The following is a 27312-nucleotide window of genomic DNA, read 5'->3' as shown; positions in this document are numbered from 1 at the left end:
AGGGGTCTCCTGCTGCGTGTAGACGCGGCCAGAAATCGATTCCCTGGTCACCTGCTGGAGGGGGAACATGAGGGGCCGGTTCCCGGGGCCTGGGGCGAGCTGGGTTTCAGAGGCCGCTGCCTAGTGAGCGAACCTTCAGCCCACCTGGGCCTCTGGCTGCAGGGCTGGGGGGAGAAGAGGGACCCCCCCCGCCCCGTTTGTACCTGATCATCCGATCCACCTCCGCTCTTTGCTCCACGGCCTCCTCCGTGTTGAGCGCCTGCAGCTCCCGGAGGATCTGCGGGGTGTCGAAGTCGTCCCCGTCCTCGGAGCCCTCGTCCCCGGACAGCTTGCCCTTGCTGTGGCCGTTGGTGAGGGTGTGGAAGACGGGCTTGCTGTCCGCCTCCGTCCCGCTGCCTGGGGACAGCGGCAGGTTCTCCAGCTTCACCCCGAAGCTGGTGGCGGGCACCATGTCCTCCAGGGCTTGGATCAACGCCTCCTTGGTGACTCCGGAGCTGAGGAGAGCGCCCAGAAGTTCCTGCTGCAGAGAGCTGAGCTTGGACACCATTTTACCAGGAGGGGAGAGAGAGAGAAGGGGAGGGGGGTAGGGGTGGGGTGGGGGGGGAGGGAAGGTAGGTTAAAAAAACCCCCCAAAGTCTTGGATTCCCCCCGTGAGCCCCAGACACCTGCTTCTCCTCCGTGCCCTGGTGACTCTCCTTTGAGAGGGCTCGGCAGGCTTCTACCTTGCCATGATCTCCCCCATTAGGCAATATAAGATATGCAAATCAGTGGGAAGGGAGAGTCATTCCTGCAGGATGCAAATGGAAAGGGGGGTCGTGGGTAAAGGGTTTTGGGGGGGGGCACAGAAGAGGAGCAGCTGCTCTGGGCCTGGATTTGACGGAGTTCGTTGTGTTTATACGGGGTGGCTGAAACCTTTTGATTGGTTCTGTTTTTATCAGCCAAACTTTAGCTGAACTTTGGACTTGTTGGGCAAGGAGGCGGCCAGCCCCGAGTGCACCAGCTCCGGGCTGCTCCAGCAGCGCTGGGGCTTGGGAGGCCAGGCGGAGGAATTAGGGAAATCCGAGCAAAACAAATCAAAGCCCTTTAAAACAACCCAAAGCCTTAGCCTCTCCGCCGAGCTATTTCCCGGGAAAGGTGAGCTGGGAGGGTGGTGTCGCGGAAGTGGCTGGCAGGGCAGACTGGGGAAGAAACCCAGAGGAAAGGGAGTCTGCAAAATATACCCATTAAAACCAAGGGGGAGATTGCATGTTGCTTTTCGCTTTCCTCGGTATTTTCATGTGGATTTGGTGTCTGAGGCGGGGTCCCAGTTTGTTAACAGAAACAGCATCGAAGCGTTTGCGTTAAAAGGGAAAAGCGCAAGCAGACCCAACCCAACGTCTTGTTCGGCAAAGCAGGACTTTCCCTTCGAACGTCCTTTCCTGGGGATAGTGGAAGACGAATCAAATCTAGAGGCTAGAAACAATAATTTAAAAAAACCAGAGGAAGAGGAAAAAAACCCAAAGGGACTCGTTTATATTAGTGTCTAGGATCTTCACCTGCGCAGATCTTAGTCTCTGGGAATATTAGGAGTATTGTGGTGTAGCCGAGAGGGGAGGAAAAGACAGGATTAGGGCAGGGGTAGCTGTCTGTGCAAGGATCAGATGTGTGTTGGAGGTTGTGTTTCTAAAACGAAGAAATCGGGCTGTAAAAAAAAGTCGCATTTGCTAAAATATCGGGGCAGCTTTTCTTTGTGTTTGTGCAGATGCAAAAGAATTTTGAAACAGAGAAAAGACAGCTTTTAAAAGCATGGTGGATTGTATGAAAATAAAACAATGAACGCGAACTAGTGTTTAAATTGTTGTGGTTTTTTTTTAAAAAGCTCTAGTTAATTTAGATTTTAAAAACCCTGTATTTATTTTAATCCGTGTTTTCTTGCATTTCAATGCAGGAAATATTTTTTTACTCAGAAATGCTGGTAAAGAAAATGCATTTCCCCCCGGCCTTAACCAAACGCTGTTTTAAAAACAAGCAACGCTCCGTGCTATGATTTTAAATGTATTACGCTTGAAACGAGTTGAGATTTCTGGTTTCACTACAGCTCGTGGGTGTTTGGAAAACTCAGTTTAGTTTCGTCTCCCGTCCAAGGTAAAGAGATTTTCGTTTCCCTTTTTTTTTACCTCTGTCCCTGCAGGGATTTGTAAAACGTGCTCGGTTCGGGTTATTTTTTAAAGCGGTCTCGGGAAAGGATTAAATTATCCGAAATATGAAACAATCGAAGGAGGGGATGGAAAAGTAACTCAAACTGGGAATTCGGTTTATTCTGGACTCCCGGAAGCAAACGAGGGGGGGAAAGGTAGAGACTCCACTGAAGTTTTAAATCCACAAGGACAATTTGGTTTGTGTTGCCCGCCTGCAGTCCTGGTTACCTGTCCGCCTTCAGCACAAATACAGCTTCACTGGGCGCAGCTCATCGCGCCCGTTAAGCGGGGGAAAGAAACGGGGGGAGTTAAATCTTTTCTTTCCAGTGGCAGAGGGTTTGGGAGAAAACACTGGGCTTAAGGTACTAAACTAGGAACCCAACGAATCCATCTGGTCCCAGCCGCGTGTTCTCAGTGGAAACCGCAGCGTTCACGCAGATCACTGGGCTGTGATCCCCTGAAGCAGGGGAGTAGTTAGCCGAGCAACAAGCAAGTTCAAAAGGTTTGTAAAAACAACCCCCAGGTCCAGGAGATCTAGTCTCCCCCCCTGTGGGGTCTAGCGGGGCCTCGTGGCCCAAGTTACATGTTCCCGGGATTTCTTTTGGGGTTACACGGTTATGAAAGACGCAGCTGGGCAGAGGCGATCCTGGCGACGTTTCATGAATAAAACACGCCGGCCCGAGACCCGTTTATACCTAACATAGCAACATGTTCCCGTCTCTGTTTCACCATCTTTGTGCCCTCCTGCAGCCTGCTCTGCTCCCTCCCTAGTTTGTTGATGAATTCAAAGGCGCTGGTTTGACGCTGCATAATTACACACCGATCCCTTTCCCCTAACTATCGAGGAGACTCAGCCCTGGTTTTCAAATGGTTGGTTGCCCTGTATTATTTTAATTTTTGTGGCATGAGCTACGTATAAAATACCTGAGCGAGCCAATGGGCCGCATGCCTTATAGCTTACGCCAAAGGAGTCTTAAAATGATAAACAACCCCGCGTTATTTGCCCTGGAGAAATAAGATCTCAATAAACAAGTTTTGAAACGCATCGCCAGTTGTTTGACTCCTTATTCTTCCTTGTTTTCCAGTGGGTAGCTACTCAAAAACAGGAAGCAGGTTGGACTGTGGGATCCCAGCAGGGGCAAACCACTTCACTGGGGAGGAAATGAAAAATAAAAATAAAAAAAAAACACAACACAAAACAAACCCCCAAACCACTAGCCTTAAAGCTACATCCCTTACTCAGTGGCTGCAGCTCCTCTGGTATTATCTGAGCATCTGCCCCCAAGTAAAACCAATTTCTGCTGCAACCGAGGTGGCTCTTGGCATCCAGTGCCTTTTAGCCTGGCTTTCTCAGTGCTTTTTCCAAATGGGGATTGGTTTCCTTTCACTGGCAATCCCTCCCCCATTTCTTAATGCCAATGTTCTCTTCCCGCTGCTGCACCAAGGCCAGAGAAGTCCAAGAAAATCTCAACCCCTTGGTGGGATTTTAATTAGACTGTAAAAAAAAATCCATCCAGAACTCCATCCCTCCCTTCTGCTGGGCTGGTCTCGGGGGTTTGTGCTGCTCAGGAATTTCCACACCACACTATCCTAACCCTAGAACCTGTTTCGGAAGTACTTGGAGGATTGGGGTAGAGATATTTCAGTTTCTAATTAAATCATCTCTGTCCATGGGGAGGTGGCGAGATCTATTTCCCTTCCCTTTCCCTCTCCTTGTAGAAACCAGGAGCAGGGTTAGAAAATACAAAATCCAGGCTATTCCCTAACCAAGTAGCACTAGGACATTGGGAACAGACACAGGTTTTACAAGCCAAGTCTCCGAGCCTGCTTCACCCTCAGATTTTATGCTTCAAAACCGCGCTCAGAGGACAGAAAGTGGATGTAGATACCAAGTGACACCCCAATGTGGGGCCCTTGGGTACTATGGAGGTGGGAGGAATTCCCATAGCTACAAAACACTCTAAACCCAACTAAAGCACTGGCCCTTTAAGGCCAGAATTTTCAGAAGGCCTTAGTTACAACGGGGGCCAGATTTTCATAAGAACTGAGCTCCCATTCAGACCCCAGAATAAGGGAGCAGATTTTCAGTAGTGCTTAGCACAATGGGGGCACAAACTGGGCTGTTAAATGTCACAACGGGAGCCGCTGGGGGCTGAGCACTTTGGAAAATCTGGCCCCAGATGTGAGTACTCAGCCCTTGTGAAAATTCTGGCCCTAAATAGCTTGGGTGAGGGGAATGCTCCAGCTTTGGTAACAGATCAGTTACTCAAGAGAGGCCCCAGTGCTATGTGCCGGCACACTTTCACCCAACAAACAAACAAAAAAAAACAACCCAAAAACAACCTTCATCCCCACCTTGCACAAAAAAACACCAAAGCAAATAAAAAAGGAAAATCAAGTCATTTTAAACAAGAAATCACTAGAGGGATGCACACACCCCCAATCAGACTGAAGAGAGCCCATGGTCTGTAGCACAGCAGGGCAAATGTTGCTGCGTGAAGCTCTAACCGTGGTTTTCAATCAGAACATGAAAAGATTTTTAGGTTCCTCAATTTTGATCCCCCCCTACCCCCAGCTTGAGACACATTTAAGAGAGTGGTCTGATTTTCAGAGGAGTGGGGTTCAGAATTCTCTCAATAATCACAAATCCAAAGGTCAGATTTTTAAAGGTATTTAGGCGCTTAAAGATGCAGATAGGAACCTCATGGGGACATTCAAGAACATCTAGATTCCTCTCTGACTTGTCAAACCAACTTGTTAAAAAAAAACAAACCCATTACTAGTTTGGTTAATAAAGGTAACAGTGTGGATGTAACACACACAGACTTCTTTAAGGTATTGACTTGGTATTACACTATATTCTGATTAAAAAACTAGAACAATACAAAAATCAACATGGCACACATTAAATAGCTAACTGATGGGTCTCAAAAATGTAATTGTAAATAGGGAATCATCACTGGGCGGGTGCTTTTACAGTGGAGTCCCACCAGGATTGGTTCTTGGCCCTACACTGTTTAACATTTTTAAATCAAGGACCTGGAAGAAAACATCATTAGTGGTAAAAGCAGCAAAGAATCCCTTGGCACCTTATAGACTAACAGACGTTTTGCAGCATGAGCTTTCGTGCATCTGAAGAAGTGGGTATTCACCCACGAAAGCTCATGCTGCAAAACGTCTGTTAGTCTATAAGGTGCCACAGGATTCTTTGCTGCTTTTACAGATCCAGACTACCACGGCTACCCCTCTGATTAGTGGTAAAGTTTCCAGATGACACAAAGTCTAGGGGAGTAGTAATGAAGAAGAGGCCGGGTCACAGAAACAGCAATCTGGATCATTTGGTAAGCTGGGTGCAAGCCAACATACAAATATGGCTATCAAAAAAAAAAATCACATCTATTAACAAAGAACGTAGGCCACACTTACAGGAAGGGGGGACTCTATCCTGGGAGCAGTTAACTCAGACCTGGGGGGTCATGGCAGACAGGTGATCAGCTGAACATGAGCTCCCATTGCAACAGTGTGGCCTTATCTATGAATCTATTTAACTAAACTGAGTTGGAAATTGACTTAATTACGTCAATTTAATTTCTGTGTGCAGACCAACCCATATGCTCAAGAAAGTAGGGCTGCAGGATCATGACCTACATACAGAAATGGACTTCAGGATTGAAAGGACCCTGTAACTTAAAATTGACTTCTTGTGGGCCCAGTCTCTATAGAGGTCACTCCCCCACTTATTAATTTGACAGACCTGCTCATGAACATTTCACCTGTAAATCTCCACTGCTCTTTGCAGGCAGAGAGACCTGTAGAGGAAGGGAGAGAATTTAGGAGAGAATCAAAGGACTTGAGAATGTGTATTAGTAGAAAAGCTTATGATCAGAGTGTTAGAGGAAAGCGCATTGTCTGACAAGTTCTGTTGTGCTGTAATGAAAGGCTAAGTGATAAGAGTATCTAAAAGAAAAAACAAAAACACCCTCAATTATCTTAGGCCTGCACCAAGTATGACACCTCTGGAAAGCCAGAAGAAGTGGCAACATGAATGTGCCAAACCCTATGAAGAGGGTATTTCATTTGGGGTGAGGGTTGCATTCAATTGTTTCTCATTTGTGCAGAACAGGAATAGCACCAGCAACATTGCAGCATAGGCTATTTGCTCTGGCTATTAAATGCTCCACTGTGGCCGTTAAGTGGGCATGAAAAAGCTATTAAAGTAGACCTGGGTAAATGCAGAAAAATTTCCCAGTGATATTCAGCTGAACCTTGGAGAGAATGTGCTTTGGCCACATTCATGTTCACTTCCCGTGAACATTACCAGCATGAACTCAGAAAGCAAGTTTTTAGGGCATCTGCGCAAACAACGGCGGAAGGAATCACGTGAATCAGAGATCTGCAGTGAAGCTGCAAGAGGATAATTTTGCCCGTTAGATTTTCATTATCATTGTACATATTGCCGTAGAGCCTAGGAGCCTCCTCATGGACCAGGGCCCCATTGTGCAAGGTGCTGTACAAACACATGACTTTGGCCCTCAAAATTTGCAATCGAAATAAATGTTTATTCTATTGAATGAGAAAATGCCAAAGTGTTTTCATGCCCCAGTGAACGTTCACGGTGGCATGTCACCTACTGAATGGGAAGAGATTCTTTCACTGCTGTTCTTTGGAGTGGACTGAGCTGTAGCTGTATTCGTACATCACCATACACAGGATCTTTAGGGAGGCATGTGTTTAATAATGTGCCAAAGATGCATAGCTCAGAGGTTTGCATTTTGGGTGATTTCTCTTCCATTTGCTCATCACTTGGTGAGATGCTTCACTGATGCTCGTGACTCTTTTAGGTAAGCACAATGGCAGTATAAAGGATGTACGTTTGCCACCAGCCAGCCGAGAATTAACACTTCTTCAGCAGCTGACCCACAGCTTTGACTCCCATGCTGCCATCTTCCCACAGATAGTCCACTCTAAAGAACAGCTGTGAAAAGAAGAGCTCTTCCATTCAGAACAGGCAAGAGGTTAGGCAGTGAGGGTGAGCCTCCAGATTACTGAAAGGACAACTCATGACACTCAACGGGGGAGTTCAAATAACAAGGAGGACACACAAGAGTGGATCATGATCTCTGCAAAGCTAGCGAAAGTGGGCTTAGTGCAGGGGACAGCTTAGCACAAGCCCCAGCCCTGCCATTTCTGTGCACCACAGGCCGTAGCATCATCTATGCTTGCAGGTCTCCTACTACCACATGGGAGTATTGGCCCATGGAGCCACATAGTCAACAACCCATTGGCCATGCTCCTGTTACTCATCCTCCCTGAATCCACAAACATGCCTTTGACCACAGCTATGGATTGTGCCAGTGGGGAGTATTATTCTGCGCCTGTCAAACATGTTACAGTGTATATACACATTAAAACATCTGGACTAAGCCAACCTTGCTCACTATGCTACTCACCCAGGGAGGGGCCTTCTTTACTGATGTGTTTTTGATGGGCAAGTAAACCAAGCCTTAAGTTTTCCCAGCACCATGGAATACCATCCCTACACCAGACCAACCACCGTCACCAAAGCCATTGCAGTTGATGGAAATGAATACATTGGGCTTTGGATAAGACCTTTAGAGCCTGCGCCTGAGAGGTGCTCAGCACCTTGCTGGATCAGGCCTTGAAATCTCTTCTGAAAACTCATTTCTGCCAGGGTGTCTAACACAGGGCAGGTGGTAACATTTTCTCTCTCAGATCTTTATTGTTTCTACTTGGGCCTAGTGGATAAGGCACTGGGCTGGAACTGAGGAGACCTGTTCCCTCCACCCCCAGCTCTGCCAGTGGCTTGCTGGGTGACCTGGGGCAAGTCACATTACCTCTCTGTACCTCAACTTCCATACCTATAAAATGGAGTTAATACTGGCCTCCTTGGTCAAGTACTTTGAGCTCTCCTGCTCAAAGACAATGTAAGAGCTTGACTTAAACACTGAATAGATCCAATAGATCCAGCAAGATATGCACATATCCATTCAATTAACCTCAGTAACTATGTAATCATACTGCTCTAGCCCTCACCCTATCCTCTCCATACTGATGTGTCCTCACATTTAAGGTCTAAATTGTAAAATTCCTTGGGGCAGGGACGGTGCCTGATCTCACATCCTCAGTGCTGCACTTAGTACATTTCTCGACACTATGAAATAATGGTTATCATGGTAAAAGGTGGGCAAATGACTCTGCTGTCTGAGTTGGTAAGTTGTCCATGACGTTTTTTGCATGGCTGGACTTATCCCATTGGTGTCTCATTCGAAGGATTCTGCAAACCTGGACAAAGCGAAAATGGGAGCTTTCTTGTCAGTGTTCCATTTGTACTGGGGAGCAGGACGCGGGTCTGATGCCGCATGGAATCAGTCAGTATTATAAAATGCCTGGAGAGGAGCATTTTTTTAAAGAGGCGGCCATTTGAAAGAAAGAACTGGTGAGCTTCGCCTTGGCCTTTGGACAGGCTTCATGGCATTGCATTACAATAATGTTCTGTCACAGTCAGTAACCTGGACCTTGGCCTGTTTCCACACATTTTGAGCCATCCAGCTAATTAAATGTTTTCTGGTCCATCTCTCATACCCTCTTGCTATTTCCCCCCCCTTCTCTGCCCCTCGCTTAGCAGTGGTGTCAGAAGTGATATTGCGATTGGCCTTTTCCCATCGTTGTCCTGCACACCTCATTAATTCTTCTCGGCAGAAGATCATGGTCATTATGTTTTGGAAAAGCTGATGGGCTCTTCAGAGGGCTGAGGAATGCAGTTTCCCAGAAGCGCCAGCCTCAGGAATTCTCTCCCGAAGGAGGCAAGAGGAGCATGCCATTTTAGCAGTGTTGCAGGAAGGGAAGTTAGAGACAGTACTTGTGAAACACCAGCCATCTTTTGCACTAGGGACTTTAAAGAAGAGGATACTGTTACTGGAAATGGAACACAGAGGTCTTCATTTCTAGGGCACTGGTTCAAACCTAACTCCAGTGACTGAAAGCTGTCCTCTTCCCCTGGCTATTCAGCAGCCTATATTAAGTCCACAAGGAACTCAAGTTCACAAGCGCCCACGTCCTCCACAATACCCAACATGGTAGGCACTAGTTGGGCCCCTCGTAGGTAGGCTCAGTACAGAAACTGGAATGAATGGCTGGGAGATACCTCCTAGAGGCCATCCCTCCATGACGGTGGACAGCTTGCCAGGCTATGCCTGTCCTATGGGTAGAGGATTTCTGTCTCCAGGGCTGGCGTCTCTCACTGGCACTCCTAAATCCCAATTTACATTTCAAACATGCATTGGAGTTGGCTTGTCAGAGTTAGTGCCATTGTGCTTGGCTATTTCCAATGGCTTGAGCACAAACAGGCTTGTCTGCACAGGGAAATTTCCCTGTATAGCTATAGTGGAATAATTATAGTTCTACCGCTACATGGATACTGGTGACATAAAGGCCCTGGGGCCACTCTATTCTGGAATAAAAGTGATTTTATTCTGGAATAGATTATTCCACCATAATGATACTGGGAAAGTTCCCCATGCAGACAAACCCTTAGGTCCCATATTGAAGAACTGCACTGAGATCCCCACGCAGCAATGCCAGCCAGGCAGGATAGTGACTTTGAGGAAGAGAGCAATAACTGAGGCTCATCAGCCCTATGTTAAGAGATGAACATGAACACAAGGAAACATCCAGGAGAAAGAAGGTCTCTCAAAAGGGACACCCTCCTTATGAAGAGTTTGGTTGAGTACCCTCCACAGGGGCAGAGGGCATTCTGCACCCTTCAGGCTTGGGCCTCTCAGAACCTCTGTCCAGGGCATCGCAAATTTTGATGAGAACAGAGAAACAAGGAATCCATGCTCGTTATCTCCTTCCTGAAGCCCCCCATCCTTCCACACCCTGAGCCTATACCATTTCCTTTTAAGAGGTATGTTCTAAACACTCCTGACCTACATGGTCTTATCACGGCTAGCAGCCACCCCATCTCATAGCTCGTTCACTTTGATAGTCATATGCAGAATCTCCATTACCAGTGGAAGAAGCCTTAGGGAATCTGACCACAGCATTTACTCAAGCAGAGAAGCAAGTCCCTCCCATTCAGTAGAAGCAGCCCAGTGCTCATGCTCTTCTTGGTAACGTCTGAGTTTTTGAGGACATACAGGAGAACCTTGACTGTATGAACAATATCTTACAAATGACCAGTTATGCAAACCATTTTTCCCTGATTGTAGGGTGGGGGAGAAAAAATCACATAACAGAAGTGATGTCCATGAAGACTAGACTTCCCTTCTCATTCCAATGCCTTCTATGCATCGGAAGTCAGTTTGCGGTGGTTTGAAGGACAAGGGGAAAGCAATGCAGTACATCATACTGCAACTTCTGCACCATTTGGAGATGATCAATTTTATGAACTTTTCAGTTTTATGAACCTCTCAATCCCCTATATTGATTTAACATGGGCAAGATAAGCAAAGCAAGGTTAGAAAAAACAACTCCCCAAACAGCTAAATGGTCTTGAGCCAGTCAATGGTTTCTGAGTCAGCAGTGTTCAGCTTGAGAGAACCTCTGGGGAGCCCAGCATGGAAACCGCAGCCATCCAGCACGCATGGAACATCTTCCACAACACTACAGGTGCACGGTGGGCTGTCCTGGATGCCCCAGGCATGGTCGGTCTTGGCACAGCAAACAATGCCACACATGAATCTGTTAAGCTGGCTCCAGAGGTGGAATTGGAGCCCATCTTGGTGATGATGTAGGAGTTCCTGGTAGCGGCTCTCCCCTGTTCTGTCTGAGCTGCAGATATTATCAGCTGGATGGAGAAGGTGCAGCCCTATCCAGATAAGATTTCTGCTATGCTGTCATTGGAAGGGTGCATCCCATCGATCCCTCAACGTTGGCAAGTGTGGCATTTACTATACCTTAACGATCAGTTTGTTGGCCGCATCCAGACGCCAGATGTTAGGTGGAGGAATATTGGCTAGGATTGGTATCTAGAAAAGTTTTGTTGGCTTCAGTGTGCCTGTGATAATTCTCATGGTACGATTATGTGGTGTGTCTATTAGTCTAGCATGGGCAAAGTTTAATCACATTGGGGCACAATCTTTGCCAGCCAAGAAGCAGAGAGCGAGCCTGAACTACACAGTGTTTGCACATTGGGTACAATGAGGCTACATTCTTGTTGTATACCCTGCGACTACCCCTTGGGTGAGGGGACCAAAGCCAGAACCAGTGAAACAAATCTACTGGATCACGGTTAGTGTGCCCCTTGACCAGGGGTGCTAGAACACTATAGCGGGGGTGCTGAGAGTCATTGAACCAAACTGTAAACTCTCTATTTGATGGAAACCACTTCAAGCCAGGGGATGCAGCAGCCCCCCAGAAACCCTAAACAAGAACAAGGAAGTGCTATAAATGTTAGTCCTTCCCTTAAGATGCTACTGCTTAATGTTGAGGGCCTCCCAGCCCCAACCGCTCTGTTACTGAAAATCCCCAATTAATAAAATAGGGCTTCTACTGCAATCAGTTTAGATGTGGCCCCTCCAGATCATGACTGAAAGCAGATTGGCAAGGAGGCAGTATGGGGAACCTTGCACTTAAGATAAGTCTCACTCTAGTAAGTCTGGCACATAGAAAATCAGCTCGGTTTCGGGGCGGGGGAGTTGAGGATGACCACACTCACTGAGCACACAGCATGAGGCATTCTGGAGCTAGAGGATGCTGGGACCCACTGAGGTCTAGTTCTGTGCTTACCTTCCCAGAGCGCACTGGGATTTCATTCCTTTCCTGCCGGCATTGGTTAGGTCATGAGGAGTCATTTCAGAGGCTGGAATGAACTTCCTGGCTTTTGAAATACAGGGTCAGGCAGCAGCTGACTCAAAGCTGCTCCCCCACGAGGCTGGGGATGCCATTTCTGCCAGGAAAACCTTGGACTCAACAACAGAGCTTTTAGAACCCCTCTTCCAGTCATCCAGCACCGGAGGGGAGGTTTTCAATGGAGAGGCTTATGAATTTTTTTTATAAAAGGTTCTATTTTTGCAATTTGACGAGCATGCAGACGAGTCACACTCTGACCAGTGGGTGAGAGATTTCTCCACAAACGAGTCCCCCTGCCCCCGCCACACACTGATTTTTGCAGTCTCTCCGTCCCCACCTCCCCTGCCCGGAGTGCCATCATGTTTCGAAGCCCTCTCCCATCTCCGCCTTTATTAAATATGACCCGTGTTTGATCCCAGCGCTCAGGCGAAGGGAAGCTGTGGTTTGAGAAAGGATCAGACATGAAAGGGATAGCTGACCATTTTGCTCCATGCTCAGTCAACAGGTAGTGGAGGGAGTGGTGTACATATGCATTAGGGAAGTTCTAATCCTAATATTTACAGTCACAAGTGTGGCAGATGTAGAGGTGTTAGAGGTGGTGACAACCTAGGGGGACTATGAAACAAATAGTGCTTTTATGAATCAAGGAGCAGCAGCAGCTGTTGGAATTTTGCTTTGGGAGGTAAATGGACACACTGCCCTTGCTTGGGGGTGAAAATTTTAATTCTGAAAAGGTACTCGACCCCCTCAACCATCCCTGATGTCAATGGAGGTTGAGGGCACTCTCCCCTTTCAGCATCATGCTCTTTCTGGCACATGAGAGGAAGGGGAAATCCTGCATTAGGAATAATAATTCTCGGTAGGAGAGGGCAATGTATATCGACATATACACACTCTGGGGTAGGTTTCAAAGTGCAGCTTGTATGTGCATGCAACATGACGTACACACAATTTGTATGCATGGATTTTTGTGCACAGTTTACACACAAAAACCCATCTGCCCACACAGATCAAGCACCGATGGCTTTTTTGCTTTGCACATTTGATCCTTTCCAAGGGCAAACAAGCATGGAAGAGCGTGTGCAAAGCCACTTCACACACAAAGTTACCAGAGCACCAATGGAGTCTTCCTGGAAACCCCTTTGAAAAGAAATGTATCCCAGTCAGAACAGTTCTCCTTTGTTACAGCAGTGCAATTCCATTAACATCAACAAACTCCCATAGATGCAGATGAGAACTGAATACGACTCACTATATTCAAATCTTTGCATGATGCACGACTTGGTTAAAAACTGGATCGCCACAAATAACGCTATGGCCAATGCTGTGTTCTTCCCCTTCCAGCAAACTGATTAAGAACAGCCCTTTCAGTCAAATGTTCTACTGAGGGCTTGGCCACAGGGTGACATCGTGCACAGCCAGCTGGGGTGTAAATCTACTGTGCACGACTAGTCCATTGTGCACTGTCATCTTGTGAATTCTGCTGCCGTGTGCTAAAAGTTCTGTAGTGTGTTTGGACAGAATTTACTGCAGTGAAAGAGATTAAGCTGCCACCTTAAAGTTATTTAAAACACCCTTACCAGGGTTACAAATACTAGGTTAGAAGTTTTTTTTTAAATGTCTGGGCCAGTCTACAAAGAGAAATTTATTGCCATTACTACCTCATTATAGTTATAGTGATATAAGGCCCTGAGTGGACACTCTTATTAGGAATACCAGTGGTCTTTTGCAGTTTACTTTGCTTTGAAAGTGACACAAGCTTAAAAAAAAAAAGCCACTGTTCTTTCCAATAAGAGCGGCCCCATGGGGAATTATATCAGTATAACTATAGCAGTACAATTTACTGCTATTTCTATATCAGTATAAGCATACCTATATGGACAAGCCCAAATTTACTTTTCACCATTGATGCTGTTTGGCTTGCAAAAAGTAAACAGTTTGATGACAGTGAAACTAAAATGCTCAGTTTCAGCTTTGAGTTGTCACAAACTGCACAGCACAGTTCTGCTGTTTTGATGGCAGAGAGAAACAAAAAAGTTTAAAACAGGGGTCAGCAACCTTTCAGAAGTGAGGTGCCGAGTCTTCATTTATTCACTCTCATTTAAGGTTTTGCGTGCCAGTAATACATTTTAATGTTTTTAGAAGATCTCTTTCTATGTCTGTAATATATAACTAAACTATTGTTGTATGTAAAGTAAATAAGGTTTTAAAAATCTTTAAGAAGCTTCATTTAAAATTAAATTAAAATACAGAGCCCCCTGGACTGGTGGCCAGGACCCTGGCAGTGTGAGTGCCACTGAAAATCAGCTTGTGTGCCGCCTTTGGCACATGTGCCATAGGTTGCCTACCCCTGATTTACTCAAAGCTAAAGGCTGATCCAGCTCTTGTCTGCGCAAGACCTTTGAGTTTTTCCTCTTTGATTTCCAGTGTGTCCATCATCATAATTTTCTCCTCAGAATGCTAAAAATCCAGTGAAGTTTCCAAATACAGAAGCGTATCTACACCTGCTACCCACCGCCCCATGGTTACCTTCAATGAGCATGTGGAGGAAAGCAGCATTACAGGGAGCAAATGCTAGGAAGGCAGGAGGACAAAGCTAGTGGGCTGTCTGATGGAAGAGATCCTTCCCACTCAAAGCTTTACAGTCTTTCCTGTGTGAGAATGAGTGAACTGGGCAGTTAGGTAACCAGTCAACCTAGCTGGAGAAGTCAGTTACAGGAGCAAAGAGATTGTATGTGGAGGCCACTTCAGGTTTGTCTGACAGTTTGGCCCTAAAGATCCTAGGGGAGCAAGGTTGCCAGTGAAAGTTTGTTTCTGTGCACATTTTAGGGGGTGGGGAGGACTTGTGGAAAGGGGACACACAGCAGCAGAATTAGACTGTCACTCAGGTAATTAATGCCTCTCTCCCACACTTTGCAAATAGCCGGAGACTCTCTGTGTGGAGTGATAAATAGCCCCTTTGAAGTTTTCCTTTCTCAAAAGCTAAGCAAAGAAACACCTTCATAATCCAGCTTCAACTCCTAGTCCTTTGCAAAGACTTTAATACTCCTGTACCGCGTTTGTCATAATGCAGCATGTTTTAATCATGTAAATCAGGCCTTATATCTTTGTGTGTGCGCGGTGCTTAGCACAGCAGAGTACTGATCCATGATTGGGGCCTCTAAGCACTATTTGAATACAAATAGCTTACACACTTAATGGAGTTACACCATCATATAATCAGGGAAAGAGGAAGCGGATTGGGTCCACTGGGTATAATTTAAAACATGACATGGGTTTGGTTGGTGACATACTGCAAATTGTTTTCTTCTCTTACCTTGGAAATGAGATTTTTTTTTGTAATACATGTATTGTTTGGGAATAACATGATTCTATAGACAACTCTGGCTACAATTCATGTTGACAGGGATTGGGGTCAACAAATTAAACTCCACATTCACATAAAAGTCTCACTTAAGTCAGAGTGTTGCCTAAGTCAGGCATTTGGAACTGGTCCCTACAGGAAAGTCATCAGGCATGTATCATTGAGATAAGCAGGTTTAAACTAAAACTACAGGAAGTACAAGGAAATAAAGGTATTAGAAATCAGAGGACATAACTATGGTGGCCAGCGGAATGGATATTTTAAAAGGAAATACTTTTTCACATGCGTGGTTGAACTGTGGAACTCATTGCCACAGGAAGTTGAAGCCAAGAATTTAGATTTAAAGGAGACTGGATATTTATCTAGTTAACAAGAATATCCTGAGTGATCATAATTATGACAATAAAATAATTGGAAGGGATATTAAACCTTGTGCTTCTAGGCTTAAGTTAAACTCTATTAGAGAGCAGGATGAGAACTATTATTTCACATCTGCTACTGCAGGGGTCTTATACCATCTTCTTATACCACTCTGGTGACAGCCACTGTCCGAGTTAGGATCCTGTTTTTGACGGATCACGAGTCTGATCCAATCTGGTAATCCCTACGTTGCCATGACAAGGTGATTTAAGTCTCCACCATTTCTAATTTCTAAGAAAGTTGGTATTCTCAGGACTGACTTTTTGTCATACAAACTGACCAGAATTATTTTGTGCAGACTGATCCAGTCTCTGAGATGCTACGAGATCATGAGATCATTACTTGCATTGCTTTAAAACTTAGAGTTAGCTTAAAATCATCATAATGTGCAATACAAGGGACAAGACAAAGTGTTCCCAGACAATTCCACCTATGGAATGGGCACAAACAAACCTTTCTTCAACAATTTGTCAGATCAGGCTCTGTTGCTTTAGAATCTGGATTTCTCCAGTCTCAAAGTTCCTCACTTTGCTATGCGGAGTACCACCTGGGCCATACGGTTATTCTTTGTGCAGAGAAAAACACCAACAGTTCAGGAGGAGAAAAATCTAATTTATTTTATATGGGAGCTGAAGGGCATGAAAGGAGAAGGCCTATGCTGACCTTTCTAGTCTATACTCCTACTTTGATGGTTGACCTCTGTAATAGGAAGCTTCTACTTTAAGAATAGCTGTCAATATAGCAGGGGGTTAGAGGGAGTTTTCGTTACCAGATTATATTTGTAACGATGTTAGGCTATATTGGTGTACATACTGTAAAGGATACTGTCATTTTTTTTTTATTAAGGCTGGGATTGTCAAAAGAGCTCAAGGAAGTTAGGTGCCCAAATTCCACTGAATCAGGATGTGGCACCTAAATCCCTTAGGTGACTTTGAAAATCCCATTCCAAATTATTATGCTCATGGTTCCTTTGAAAATTCCATCCTGGGTTTTTCTTATGCTCCTGCTTCACGTACAAGGTGAAAACAGGTTCAGCTAGATCACAGTAAATATCAAAACAGTGATGGCAGTTCCTTGAAACTAATGCTAATGAAATCAACATTTGAGACATTAACCTGCACTTGCAGATGGTCATTGGGTTTAAGTGTCACAGCCAACAATGCTATCTCCAAAAGAATCACAGCAAAATAAAAAAAAAAAAAGAACACAGCACCCACCAAAACCCCAAACAAGGAATCATGAGCCAGAGCATGTTACCTTTAAGCATACAAGTTGTTAGTACTAAGGGAAATTTTAGTGGCCTATGGGATAGGAATTTGTGTGCAAAGAACTCGTATAAAACTCTAAAGATTTGTTTCAATCCATGTGCAATTGTACTCCCAACTCTAGTTAAATTTTTGGTCTGAAGGATCCTAAAATCCCAGTCTCACCTACTTTCATAAAACCATGAATTTCAATGATTCCAACACAAAATAAGCCCAGGATCACTTGAGAATGGACCGAGATTTAAATCTGAATCATCCTATTGACAAACTTAGTCCAAACTTTGAGTTTGAAAGGAAGCCAGGAGACCTCTGCTTGGCACGAAGCTTGATTACAAAAATGTCACACAGCATTCTCTTGCTTTCACCACGTACTACTGGAATGGCTATACATTTATTCAGAAGACATTGCCAGGAGACGTTTTAGGGAACCAAACCCAGAATGTTTGTGTTGGGCTCCAATTACTTTTGTATTTTTTCGGGCTTAGTTTCCATTTGGTTGAAAGGATCATTCAGAAAAAACCCTGCTGCTGCCAGAACAGAGCTACTCTGTCAAAACCCTGAGATACTAGGACACAATGAGAGATTAGGATGCATCTTCAGTAGACTTTCCTAACTAGCCTCTTTCTGAAGTGACCGGTTACTTGCACAGGACATGTACTTTGACCAGGCCATTCTGCTCTATTGAGCACTCATTTGTCTGAAGACTCTCTGTTAATTTTTAAGGAGAAATGCAAGGAAAGGTAAGTGCTTTGGAGGAAGTATTTGCAGGTGTTTCTGTTTTCTTGCAGACAATACAAAAAGTAACATTTCATATTGTGCCACCACAGGCGGCTTTATGATGTGCTCAGTATCGCAAAGCTCCCTCCCTCCAAGAACTCCTCCCCTGTAAGTGGTTCCAGCCATCGTAATGGAGCGCTTGTGAGTGCTGCCTTCAGAGGGTAGGCTCGTTGAGGCAGGGGCTTTGTGCTGGGGTTGTACAGCACCTACCACAAGGGGGCGCTGGTCCATGATTGGGGTTTCTAGGCACTACCGCAATACAAATAATAATAATGTAGACTGAACTAGCAAATATGAAACCCTAAAGAGATTCCCCCTCCCAGTTTCCCACTAGGCCTCGAGGAATCCATGCCACATTTTACACTAAGCCTAACGGAGGCGTGGCCAAGGCAAGACTTTTGGTAGGTACCCACTGCAATGCAGCCAATCTCAAAGTTGATGGGTATGTACCTCAGCATGGAGTCTCATTCCTTTTAGTTAAGGAGATCTCATTGTCCGGGGGCACACCACCTACCCCCACTACCACGCTGTGAAATGCCTCTTCTACCTCCAGGTACCCTGCCTTTTAAGGCACTCACTCTGTTCTGGACTAGCCCTGCCGAGCCAGTCTTTATTTTGGGGGCAGGAAGTGACTAATGGGCGTGGGCAGACGACAGCGTTCTAGCAACATTCACTCTCAACAAAAGAAAAACACTGTAGGCACTGCAATTAAATGCAGATGAGGTTATTACTGGAAGAGCTTTTTAAAATGCATAGCGCACCTTGTCACACTGGCGTGATGAAGGGGCTTTCTGAGCGGCTTCTTTGCACACACGCTCCTGTTGTACAGTGTCAGGTGGAGTTTAAAGACAGCTTCCAAACTAATGTGGTTTGGGTCCTACAGCAGAGCATGGATGGGTTTCTTTCGAGGGGTCTAAAAACTACCTCCACCGACATCTCTCTTAGCAGGGGTGTAAGCTACAAGCCGCTTGTAATACCATCATAGGCGCCACACCTAGAAGATCATGTACAATCCCAGGCGTCTCAGTACTTGGGTACATCTGCACAGCAGCTGGGCAGCATAATTCCCACCTTGGTTGGATGTAGGTGTGCTAAGTCGGCTTGAGCTAGGGCCTAACGGTAGCAACGTGGCCATGGCAACATCTTGCGTCCATAGCCAGGGGTCAGGTGGGAAAGCACTCAGGTGGCTAGCCTGAGCTGCTGCCTCTGTGGCCAATGCCACATTGCTAATTTTAGGCACTAGCCTGAGCAGAGCTGGCAATTGTATGTCCACCTGAAAGGGGAATTACACCTTCCAGCTGCAGCGTCGACATCCCCTGAGAGAGCAGAGGGCAGAGAAACCCGTTTCCCTCCCCAGTGGAATTATTGTTTTCAGTTTCACCCCGTACTATAACGAGAAGCACCTTAGAACCATTTAGTATCAGAAAGATGCTGGCAAGCAGGAGGGAATTCACGGAACAGGTACCAAACGATTCCTGGACTGGATGGGAGAAGTGACCTAAGACTAAAGGCTTCAAATCCATGTTGCTTGTCCAAATGATGACTGGACAGGGACATTATTAGTCTCATTGTGGTAACCAGAGATCAGGACCCCATTATGTCAAGCACTGTAGACACACAGGATGAAAAGACAGTCCCTGCCCCATCTTCACAGCAGGTCATGTAGACACACCCGTGCTAGCTGCACTCCAGCTAGCTAACTAACAACAGAGGGGAGGACACTGTGGTGCAGGCTTTAGTTGGGGCTGCATGAACCCACCCAATAGCCCCCTCTGCCAGGTACATACAATGCAGCTTGACCGTGGCATCCTCTCCTCTATTTTTAAATGAGCTAGGTAGAGTGTAGGTTTGTCTACACAGCTGCCATCTTCGCCCCTGGCTGCAGTAGAGACATACCCTAAGCAAGCACATAGGACGTCTGTCTACCTATAGCTAAAGGCTAGGAACACCCAGGGCCTGATCCAGCTTCCCTTGCAGTCAGCAGAAAGGCTTCCATTGACATCAGCAAAGGTCTCAGTGGGTCCAACTAGAAGCGGGAGGGGAATTGTTCAGGCTGGAAGGGAGTAGCAGGATGAAGCTGAACAGAAGGAGAAGTCCTGGAGCTCTAGTTGACAGACAGCAGGAGAAGGCCGTCCCTGTGCCTGCCCACCCACTCCTTGAGGTGGCTCAGCAGAGCGCTGTTTAGCAGCCAGTAACACCAAGCTGGACTTTGCCTCCATAAAGCCTCAGCTGCTCTTTTTACTGCTGCTGAACATGGACCTGCTTTGGGATGCCAGTCACTGCCTTTCCCACAACGGTCACTGGGTTTATCCAACTAGTGACACTTCCAAGAGACAAGGTCTCTAAAGCCCTGTCACTTGGCCCCTTCCCTTTCCCATGTAGGCAGCAGCCACCCTCCCAGGGAGCACCTCTGAAACCAGAAAGAAATTGGAAGGGGGATCCACGTTCTTGGACAAATTTCCTGCTGTCGTCAAGTCGTTTTGCAGGGAGAACTTGATCATCGGAGCGGGCTGGCGGAGGCACTCTCCCAGAACCCAGCCAGGTGCAGCAGGCACTGTGTCACCAGCTGGGGTGTGGAGGAGGTGGGGGAAGGAAGGTCCCTTGGTCTTTGGCTGAGGCCCGAGGCCCTGAAATGGACAGGGTTTCCACCAGGCCATTTATAGAGAGACATGGAGAATGAGAGGGAGGGATGGACGAGGAGGCCAAAACCAAAGAAAATTGCAAAAGTCAATGGCCTGGAACAGCAGTCAGCCTCAGCAACTGCAGTGTGACTTTGATTCCCCTATCATAACCCTGAATTAAAAATTCAGGCAATTACCTGCATGGCTTCCCTCTGATTAGGCCAGGCCCGGGGCTCATTAATGCAGCCGCACAGAGGAAAGCGATTAGAGCTTGTGAAATGGAATGTTTCTCTGAGAACAGTTCCGCTTGAGAAAGAAGCCCAGCAAAAGGTAAGTTTCACACATTTCTGAGCGGAGAGTCACAGGCTACCCGGACGCCACCCCGGGCCGCACAGCGCTCGCTGAAAGCCGCCTTTGTTTCTTACGCCTCCTTCCACGAGGCGCAGCTCGCCAATGGGAGAAGGAGCCGCTCCTCTCCCCCCACTCAACCTGCAGCCAAGTCAGAAGTGCCGAGGCGGGGGGACCCCAGGGTTTACTGGAGAGGGTCTGTTTTTGTGGTGATCATTTTCCCATTCATTAGGTTCCTTGGAGATGGGAGCAGCTCAGAGCCAGCACACTCAGCCCCTGTGGGACAGGAGCACAGGGTGGTGGTTGGAAACAGAGTTATCCATTGCTCTGACAGATTTAGGAGTCACATCAAGAAGTAACTGCTGAGCAATTTAATCCTGGGCCTACACTTCAGGCAAGCGCTCCGATTTTGATCCTCCTGTGGCCTTTACTCTCCCTGTGCGAGCTCAGTGATGAGCACAAAGCTCTTCAAAATTAAGGCCATGTCTACACTACGGAGAGAGCGAGCTTTCCTGCCGGCATAATTAAACCGCCCCAATGAGCGGTGGTAGCTAGGTCAGAGGGAGAGCGTCTCCCATAGCACTGTCCACACCGGCGCTTTTGTCGGTGAAACTTGTGTCTGTCCGGGGTGTGGGGATTTTTTTGTTTGTTTTTACACACCCCTGACCAACAAAAGTTTTGCCAACTAAAATGCTAGTGTGGACAAAGCCTAAGCCAGCCCTTTGCTCAGAGACTAGCAGGAATGAGCACGTTGCCGCCATAGTCCTAAGGAGGTTTGGAAGGGAAGAGCGAGATCCCTATTATTAAACAGACTTATCCCCTGCTTCTAATGACTTCAGTTTCCAGCTTTTGTCCCCCGCTGTCTCCCAGGGCAGAAGGGAGCCTTGCAAGATTGTGGAAGTTACAGGTGGGAAGAAACCTTCCAGATCACGAGGCCCATCTTCCCTGCGAGTGCTCTGTGGAAGGAGCCCGCGGACTAGCCAGTGGTCAAGGGGGTGATATGCCACATCCTCAGCTAACTGCAGCTAACAGCTCCTCCCCCCTGCCGGGACCAGGCCAGGCTAGCCTAGGGGAGAACAAAAGCAAGTGGCCATACCCAAAGGGAAGGTTAAAAGCTACAAAAGCTCCTGGCTGCCCGGCTTTGGGGTAGAAAGCGGAAATTCCTTCCCTATATCCAAAATGGCCCTAACTTCCCTCTCTGGGCTTTGGACAGTCCATACTGAGGCTGGTCACAGTGGGAGAAGTTACACGTCACATGCCATCAAAATACCCCCAGCAAATCAGATAACCCATATCACTTAGTCGGACATAGGACAGTTCAGAGATTGTAGAACCCCAGTCACATAAGAAACTGCCACCTGGCACCACTCCAAGAGAGACACTAATGGTTGATTAGCTTTAACTCTCCAGGGAGCAGCTGGTCACAGTGGGAGAAGATGGAGTGTTTTGAAAAATCCCCACTCATCCCCAAACCTGGCAGGTCAGGTTCGATCAGGAATTAAGCTCACATCTCAGACCTTAAGCCCTGGCATACCATAATGGAAACTCAGTACTTGGGGTACCACCTTGGTTGTTGGAATCAATGTCACAATAACGACTTCTTATTCCAATGCTACAAGCCATCCCATGTAGTACAGGTTCAGAACCACCACTTTACGCCTTTTATAACGTAATAAGTAACCTCTGGGGCAGATGGGAAGAGGCTACACCATTGCTGACTCTTATGAGTAATCACAGCACTAAACACAATAGCGTCTGCTCCCATATACGGTACTTTTATGTCCTACTTCATTGTTGTAGCGGACCACCTCACATCCTTGAATGGATTTAGCTTCCCAACAGGAGAATGGAGACACAAACACACATCCAAGGCAATGCAAATCTCTGGCAGCTCAGGGAGTTGAACCAGGGTCTCTCAAGCTAGCACTTTTAGACACGGAACCATTGCTGGCTACTAGTAGCCTGTCTGTCATTTTAAAGAAAGATGAACAATAAGGTGGATGAGTTTACTGGTGTATAAATAGCATGTTTCAGCCCAATGGGTCCTGAAGTGTTTTACAGGGTAAAGTTGATATACAAACTACATACAGGGAGCACTTCATTCACCCCAGAAATGCAGCTTCTTCTGGAGTGGAACACTGTAGGTGTTCAACAGTGCATGACACAAGTTATAGTTAGGGGAGGAAGTGAAAATTACCACAGCCACTTGAAACTGCAGGGGGGGATTTGGGAAACAGACTAGCATTTACATGTAGCCTCTGAGCTCATAAAACACAGAGGCGTTCATTCATTTGCCAATTACTTCTGCCAATGAGTAGAACTCATCTGTTTCATCAAGGAAATTTCCTTTACTTAAAAAACAAACACAGAAGAAAAAAAAACCATGTCTAGACTGGAATACCAGACCCATCTGGCACGTCGCATGCCATCAAAATACCCCCAGCAAATCAGATAACCCATATCACTTGGTCTGACATAGGACAGGTCAGAGATTGTGGATCCCCAATCACATAAGAAACTGCCACCTGGCATCACTCCAAGAGAGAAAGCTAATCAACCATTAGTGTAACTCTCAATCCATGTGTAGGCTGCCCACTTCCTTTTTCTCACAGGGGCAAATCTTCTAAAGAACTCAGCTCCCATTTAGGCACCAAAATAAGTAGCTAGATTCAAGGGAGATCAATAACCAGCCCACTGAACACAAAATCTGGCCATCTGGGATCTGCTGGGTGCGGAGCACTTTGGAAAAGCTGGCCCCAAACATGGGTGCTGAACACTTGAAAATTTGCCCCCAAACTCTTTCAAAAGTTTGGCCTAAACTTCACCCCTTCAAACCTCCAAATGACGTTATTTCATCGAAACGAGAGAGCCAGTGACAGAAATTAAAATCCTTCCCCAAACAAGAAATGCACCAGCAGCCCTCAGGGCAAACACACTGTGAACTCAGAGAACCCTCTGTCCAGCAGAATCACTTTTTTTTTTCCAGCTGCATTTTTGGCCCATTGGCAATCCCCCTGGCTGGCCCTGCTTGGGTCACCTGGGACTCACTAGCAATCAGTTGGGCCAGAGCATTTTGGCTTCCCTGTGGCTAATTGGGACATCATACAACTGGTGCTTATTGGCACCCCGCTGGCTCTCATGAAATACTACTTGGTTCCTTTATGGGAGACTCAGAGACATAAAACCGATCTATCTTGTCCCTTTTTAAGGGTGTTTGTTTCTCTGAAGATACCTTGCACCTAAAGAAACAAGGCAGCACAGCATTCCCCAGCAGCCAGCCTTCGGGGGGTGGGTTCAGCCAGCTCACTACTCCCTCCCACATCGCTGGTTAGAATACTGCCAGGTGTCTGACCACGAGGCCACCACACTACACAGGAGCAAAGGGGAACACGTTGGGGTCACTGACCACTATCTTTCCCAAGTTACCTGTGCTGAAGCATTTTGTCCTGATTGCCTGTGGAGCCTCCTGCCTACCTCTCACCCAGCTCCCATCACGATGCTCCTAAAAGAAACCAAGAGCAGCCGGTGAGAACGAGATCCAGATGAAACTCATTTCACCATCACACGTCAGCAAGGGCTGGAGCTGCACCTTAGTGCCCCACGGCCTGCTGCTGAACCCCACCCTGCCCCTTTTCCCTCCCCAGGAGTTTCTCAGAGCTCTTCTAGGAAACTCGGGTGTTGCCTGCCCTGACTTCCTTTCCTCTTTCTAAGCAAGCCCCATTTAAAGAAGCCATGTCACATAGCAACGTTCCTTCCCACTGGGAGTTGGCCTCAGCCCGCTCCAGATGGAAACTCTGACCACTGCTGTAGCCCCTAAACATGTAGGTCCCAGTTTTGCAAAGATTTATGCATGTGCATAACTTTATGGCTCACCAGTAGTCCCAGGGACTTTGTTATCTTTGCAGGGTCAGAGCCTACGTGTTCTTTTCTAGCCCCGCTGAGTGACTATAGGCAAGGGGCTCTGATCGGGCTCTGAATCCTGCCTGTGGCTGGGACAGCTTTATCTTTTTAAACCCAAAGCCCCCTCTTTGGTTTTATTATTATTTTTAAAATACAAGTACACGCAGGTCAAGCAATTGGTCAATAGCTTAGATAGATGCGTCCCAAATAATTTCGCAAATTATCTCTACCCAGCCCCACCACAATGGGATGGAGAAAGGCACCCAGGCAGGAAGCATGTTACCCAGGGGGAGGAGAGGAAAAATGAGTCTCCAACAGTGACCGAGGCCCTGATCCTCTCATGAGCTCCATGCAGGTGGACCCCTGAGTCAGCCCCTTATGATTAAGGCTAAGATTTTGTCACAGATATTTTTAGTAAAAGTCATGGACAGGTCATGGGCAATAATGAAAAATTCATGGAAGCCCGTGACCTCTCCTTGACTTTTACTAAAAATATCCATGACAAAATGAGGATCCTGGGCAGCTGCGGGCGGGCGGGGAGCTCCAGGGCCCCCCACCACCTGTGGGGGCTCAGAGATCCAGGGTCCCCCTCCACTGGCAGTTCCAAACTGCAGGGGTGCCCCCAGCCTCCCGCGGCTGCTGGGAGCTCGGAGGGTTTCCCCTGCCGCCCGCGGAGGCAGAGAGCTGTGGGGGTACCCGTGCCGCCTGGGGTGGCCAGGAGCTCCGGAGGTCCCCCCCCTGCCACCCATGGAGACAGGGAGCTGCCGGGGTCCCCCCTGCCACTCCCTGCCTCCACAAGTGGCAGAGGACCCTGCAGCTCCCAGCCGGCACTGGCTGAAGTCATGGAGATCTTTGGAAGTCACAGAATCCGTGACATCCGTGACTTCCGGGACCAAATCGCAGCCTTACTTATAATTCATTAAAAGTGAGTTTTAAAAAACCACCTTTAAAGATATCCAGCTTTATTACAGTGGCGACTCAGAGTGTGAGGTGCTGTACAAACACGTGTGAGAGACAGTCCCTGCTCTGAAGATCTCATTGTCTAACCCGATAAAGGGTAGGAGAGGAAATGGTGGCCCAAAGTCACACAGCTGGCCACTGGAGACTGAGGGGGATATGACAGAGGTGTATAAAATCATGAGTGATGTGGAGAAAGTAGATAAGGAAAAGTTATTTACTTATTCCCATAATACAAGAACTAGGAGTCACCAAATGAAATTAATGGGCACCAGGTTTAAAACAAATAAAAGGAATTTCTTCTTCACACAGCGCACAGTTAACCTGTGGAACTCCTTGCCTAAGGAGGTTGTGAAGGCTAGGACTACAACAGCGTTTAAAAGAGAACTGGATAAATTCATGGAGGTTAAGTCCATTAATGGCTATTAGCCAGGCTGGGTAAGGAATGGTGTCCCTAGCCTCTGTTTGTCAGAGGATGGAGATGGATGGCAGGAGAGAGATCACTTGATCACTGCCTGTTAGGTTCACTCCCTCTGGGACACCTGGCATTGGCCACTGTCGGCAGACAGGATACTGGGCTGGATGGACCTTTGGTCTGACCCAGTATGGCCGTTCGTATGTTCTTATGTTCTGGCAGAACTGCAAATAGACCCTAGAGCTGCGACGTTGCCGCCTCTGACATCCCATTGGAGCACCCTGCCCTAATTTTTGTCTTGACACTTTTATTACTCAGGTTGGGCTCAAGCCATCCCTGGCGTAACTTGATTCCAGCGGGGTTACAGCCGCCTGGAATGGCTTTCTTAAACATAAACATAAAACTTTTAACTGCTCCTCGCCTGAGACTTTCTACCTCAGCTTTTAGCCCCCGGCAGACTTTTATGGCTCACTTCTAAGCCCCAGACCGGAGGGTTCATACAATGGTGAGGTTAACGTAACCTACTGTAGAATGTCACTGGAGTCATGGTATCGTTTAACAAGGCTTCACTTATTAGAAACCTTTGTGTAAGGGGCTCTGTCATTGTTAGAAAATGTGCCCCCAAAATGGGATTTCCCACTTTTCTTTTAAATGACTGGACTTTCTGGCTGTGCTTTAACCCAGCAGAAAAAGGGCCTGACCCCAGTCTGTTGTCCTAATTATCTACGTATTGCTTTCTTTACCTTCTGATGGAAAGCAGTGTTAGGTGTGGCTATTGGCCAAATTCAGAAGGGGTGCAAGCAGGCACAGAAGTCAACAGACTTGTGCCAGACATGAAACTACCTTGGTACCTTTCTGGCCCTCCTCAGCTTTGGAGCCAAGCAGCTCACAAGCATGAATACATTTATCCTCTCCAGCCACTGGGGAGGTAGGGAAATAGTCTTATCCCATTTCACAGTTAGGGAACTGAGAGGTTCAAAGTCTGGGGCAGAGCCAGGAGCTGAACCAGATCTCCTAACTCCCAATCCAGTGCCTTGACCACAGAGCATCCTGAATTGGGTCCCTGTCTTGCTTTGGTCTGAGCCGGTATGACCGTTCTCAGGAGAGAAAAAAGGTGGTGCTTAGAAATGCCCTGTTAGACACCTAGCCAGGACTTCGGCATTCGTTTTCTAGTTTCCTATTTGAGTTCCTCATAGCGCCTTAGCGCTTAGGCTATGGCCAGCCGTACGGACCCACTCACTGAACCTTGTCCCTG

The 27312-nt window shown here is 46.9% G+C and overlaps 1 protein-coding gene across 9 annotated transcripts in view; it reads right to left on the bottom strand.

Annotated features, from left to right (window-relative positions):
- Positions 1-24270, bottom strand: part of HNF1B (HNF1 homeobox B) — an 84919-nt gene extending 60649 nt beyond the window's left edge. For 6 of the 9 annotated variants that reach the window (XM_044993565.1, XM_044993563.1, XM_044993566.1 and 3 more), the window contains exon 1: positions 204-583. In XM_044993565.1, coding sequence (XP_044849500.1) covers positions 204-547 — 344 coding nt within the window. In that variant the 5' untranslated portion in view covers positions 548-583. Of the gene's footprint in view, positions 1-203; positions 584-24211 lie in introns of those variants that run through there. The other 3 variants (XM_044993564.1, XM_044993569.1, XM_044993571.1) reach the window with 3 other exon arrangements.
- Positions 24271-27312: the final 3042 nt, after the last annotated feature.

This window comes from Mauremys mutica, chromosome 19, assembly GCF_020497125.1.
Source record: "Mauremys mutica isolate MM-2020 ecotype Southern chromosome 19, ASM2049712v1, whole genome shotgun sequence".
Classification (NCBI taxonomy): domain Eukaryota; kingdom Metazoa; phylum Chordata; order Testudines; family Geoemydidae; genus Mauremys; species Mauremys mutica.
The sequence above is the reverse complement of the archived record's forward strand: the minus strand, read 5'-3'. Positions and strand labels throughout refer to the sequence as shown.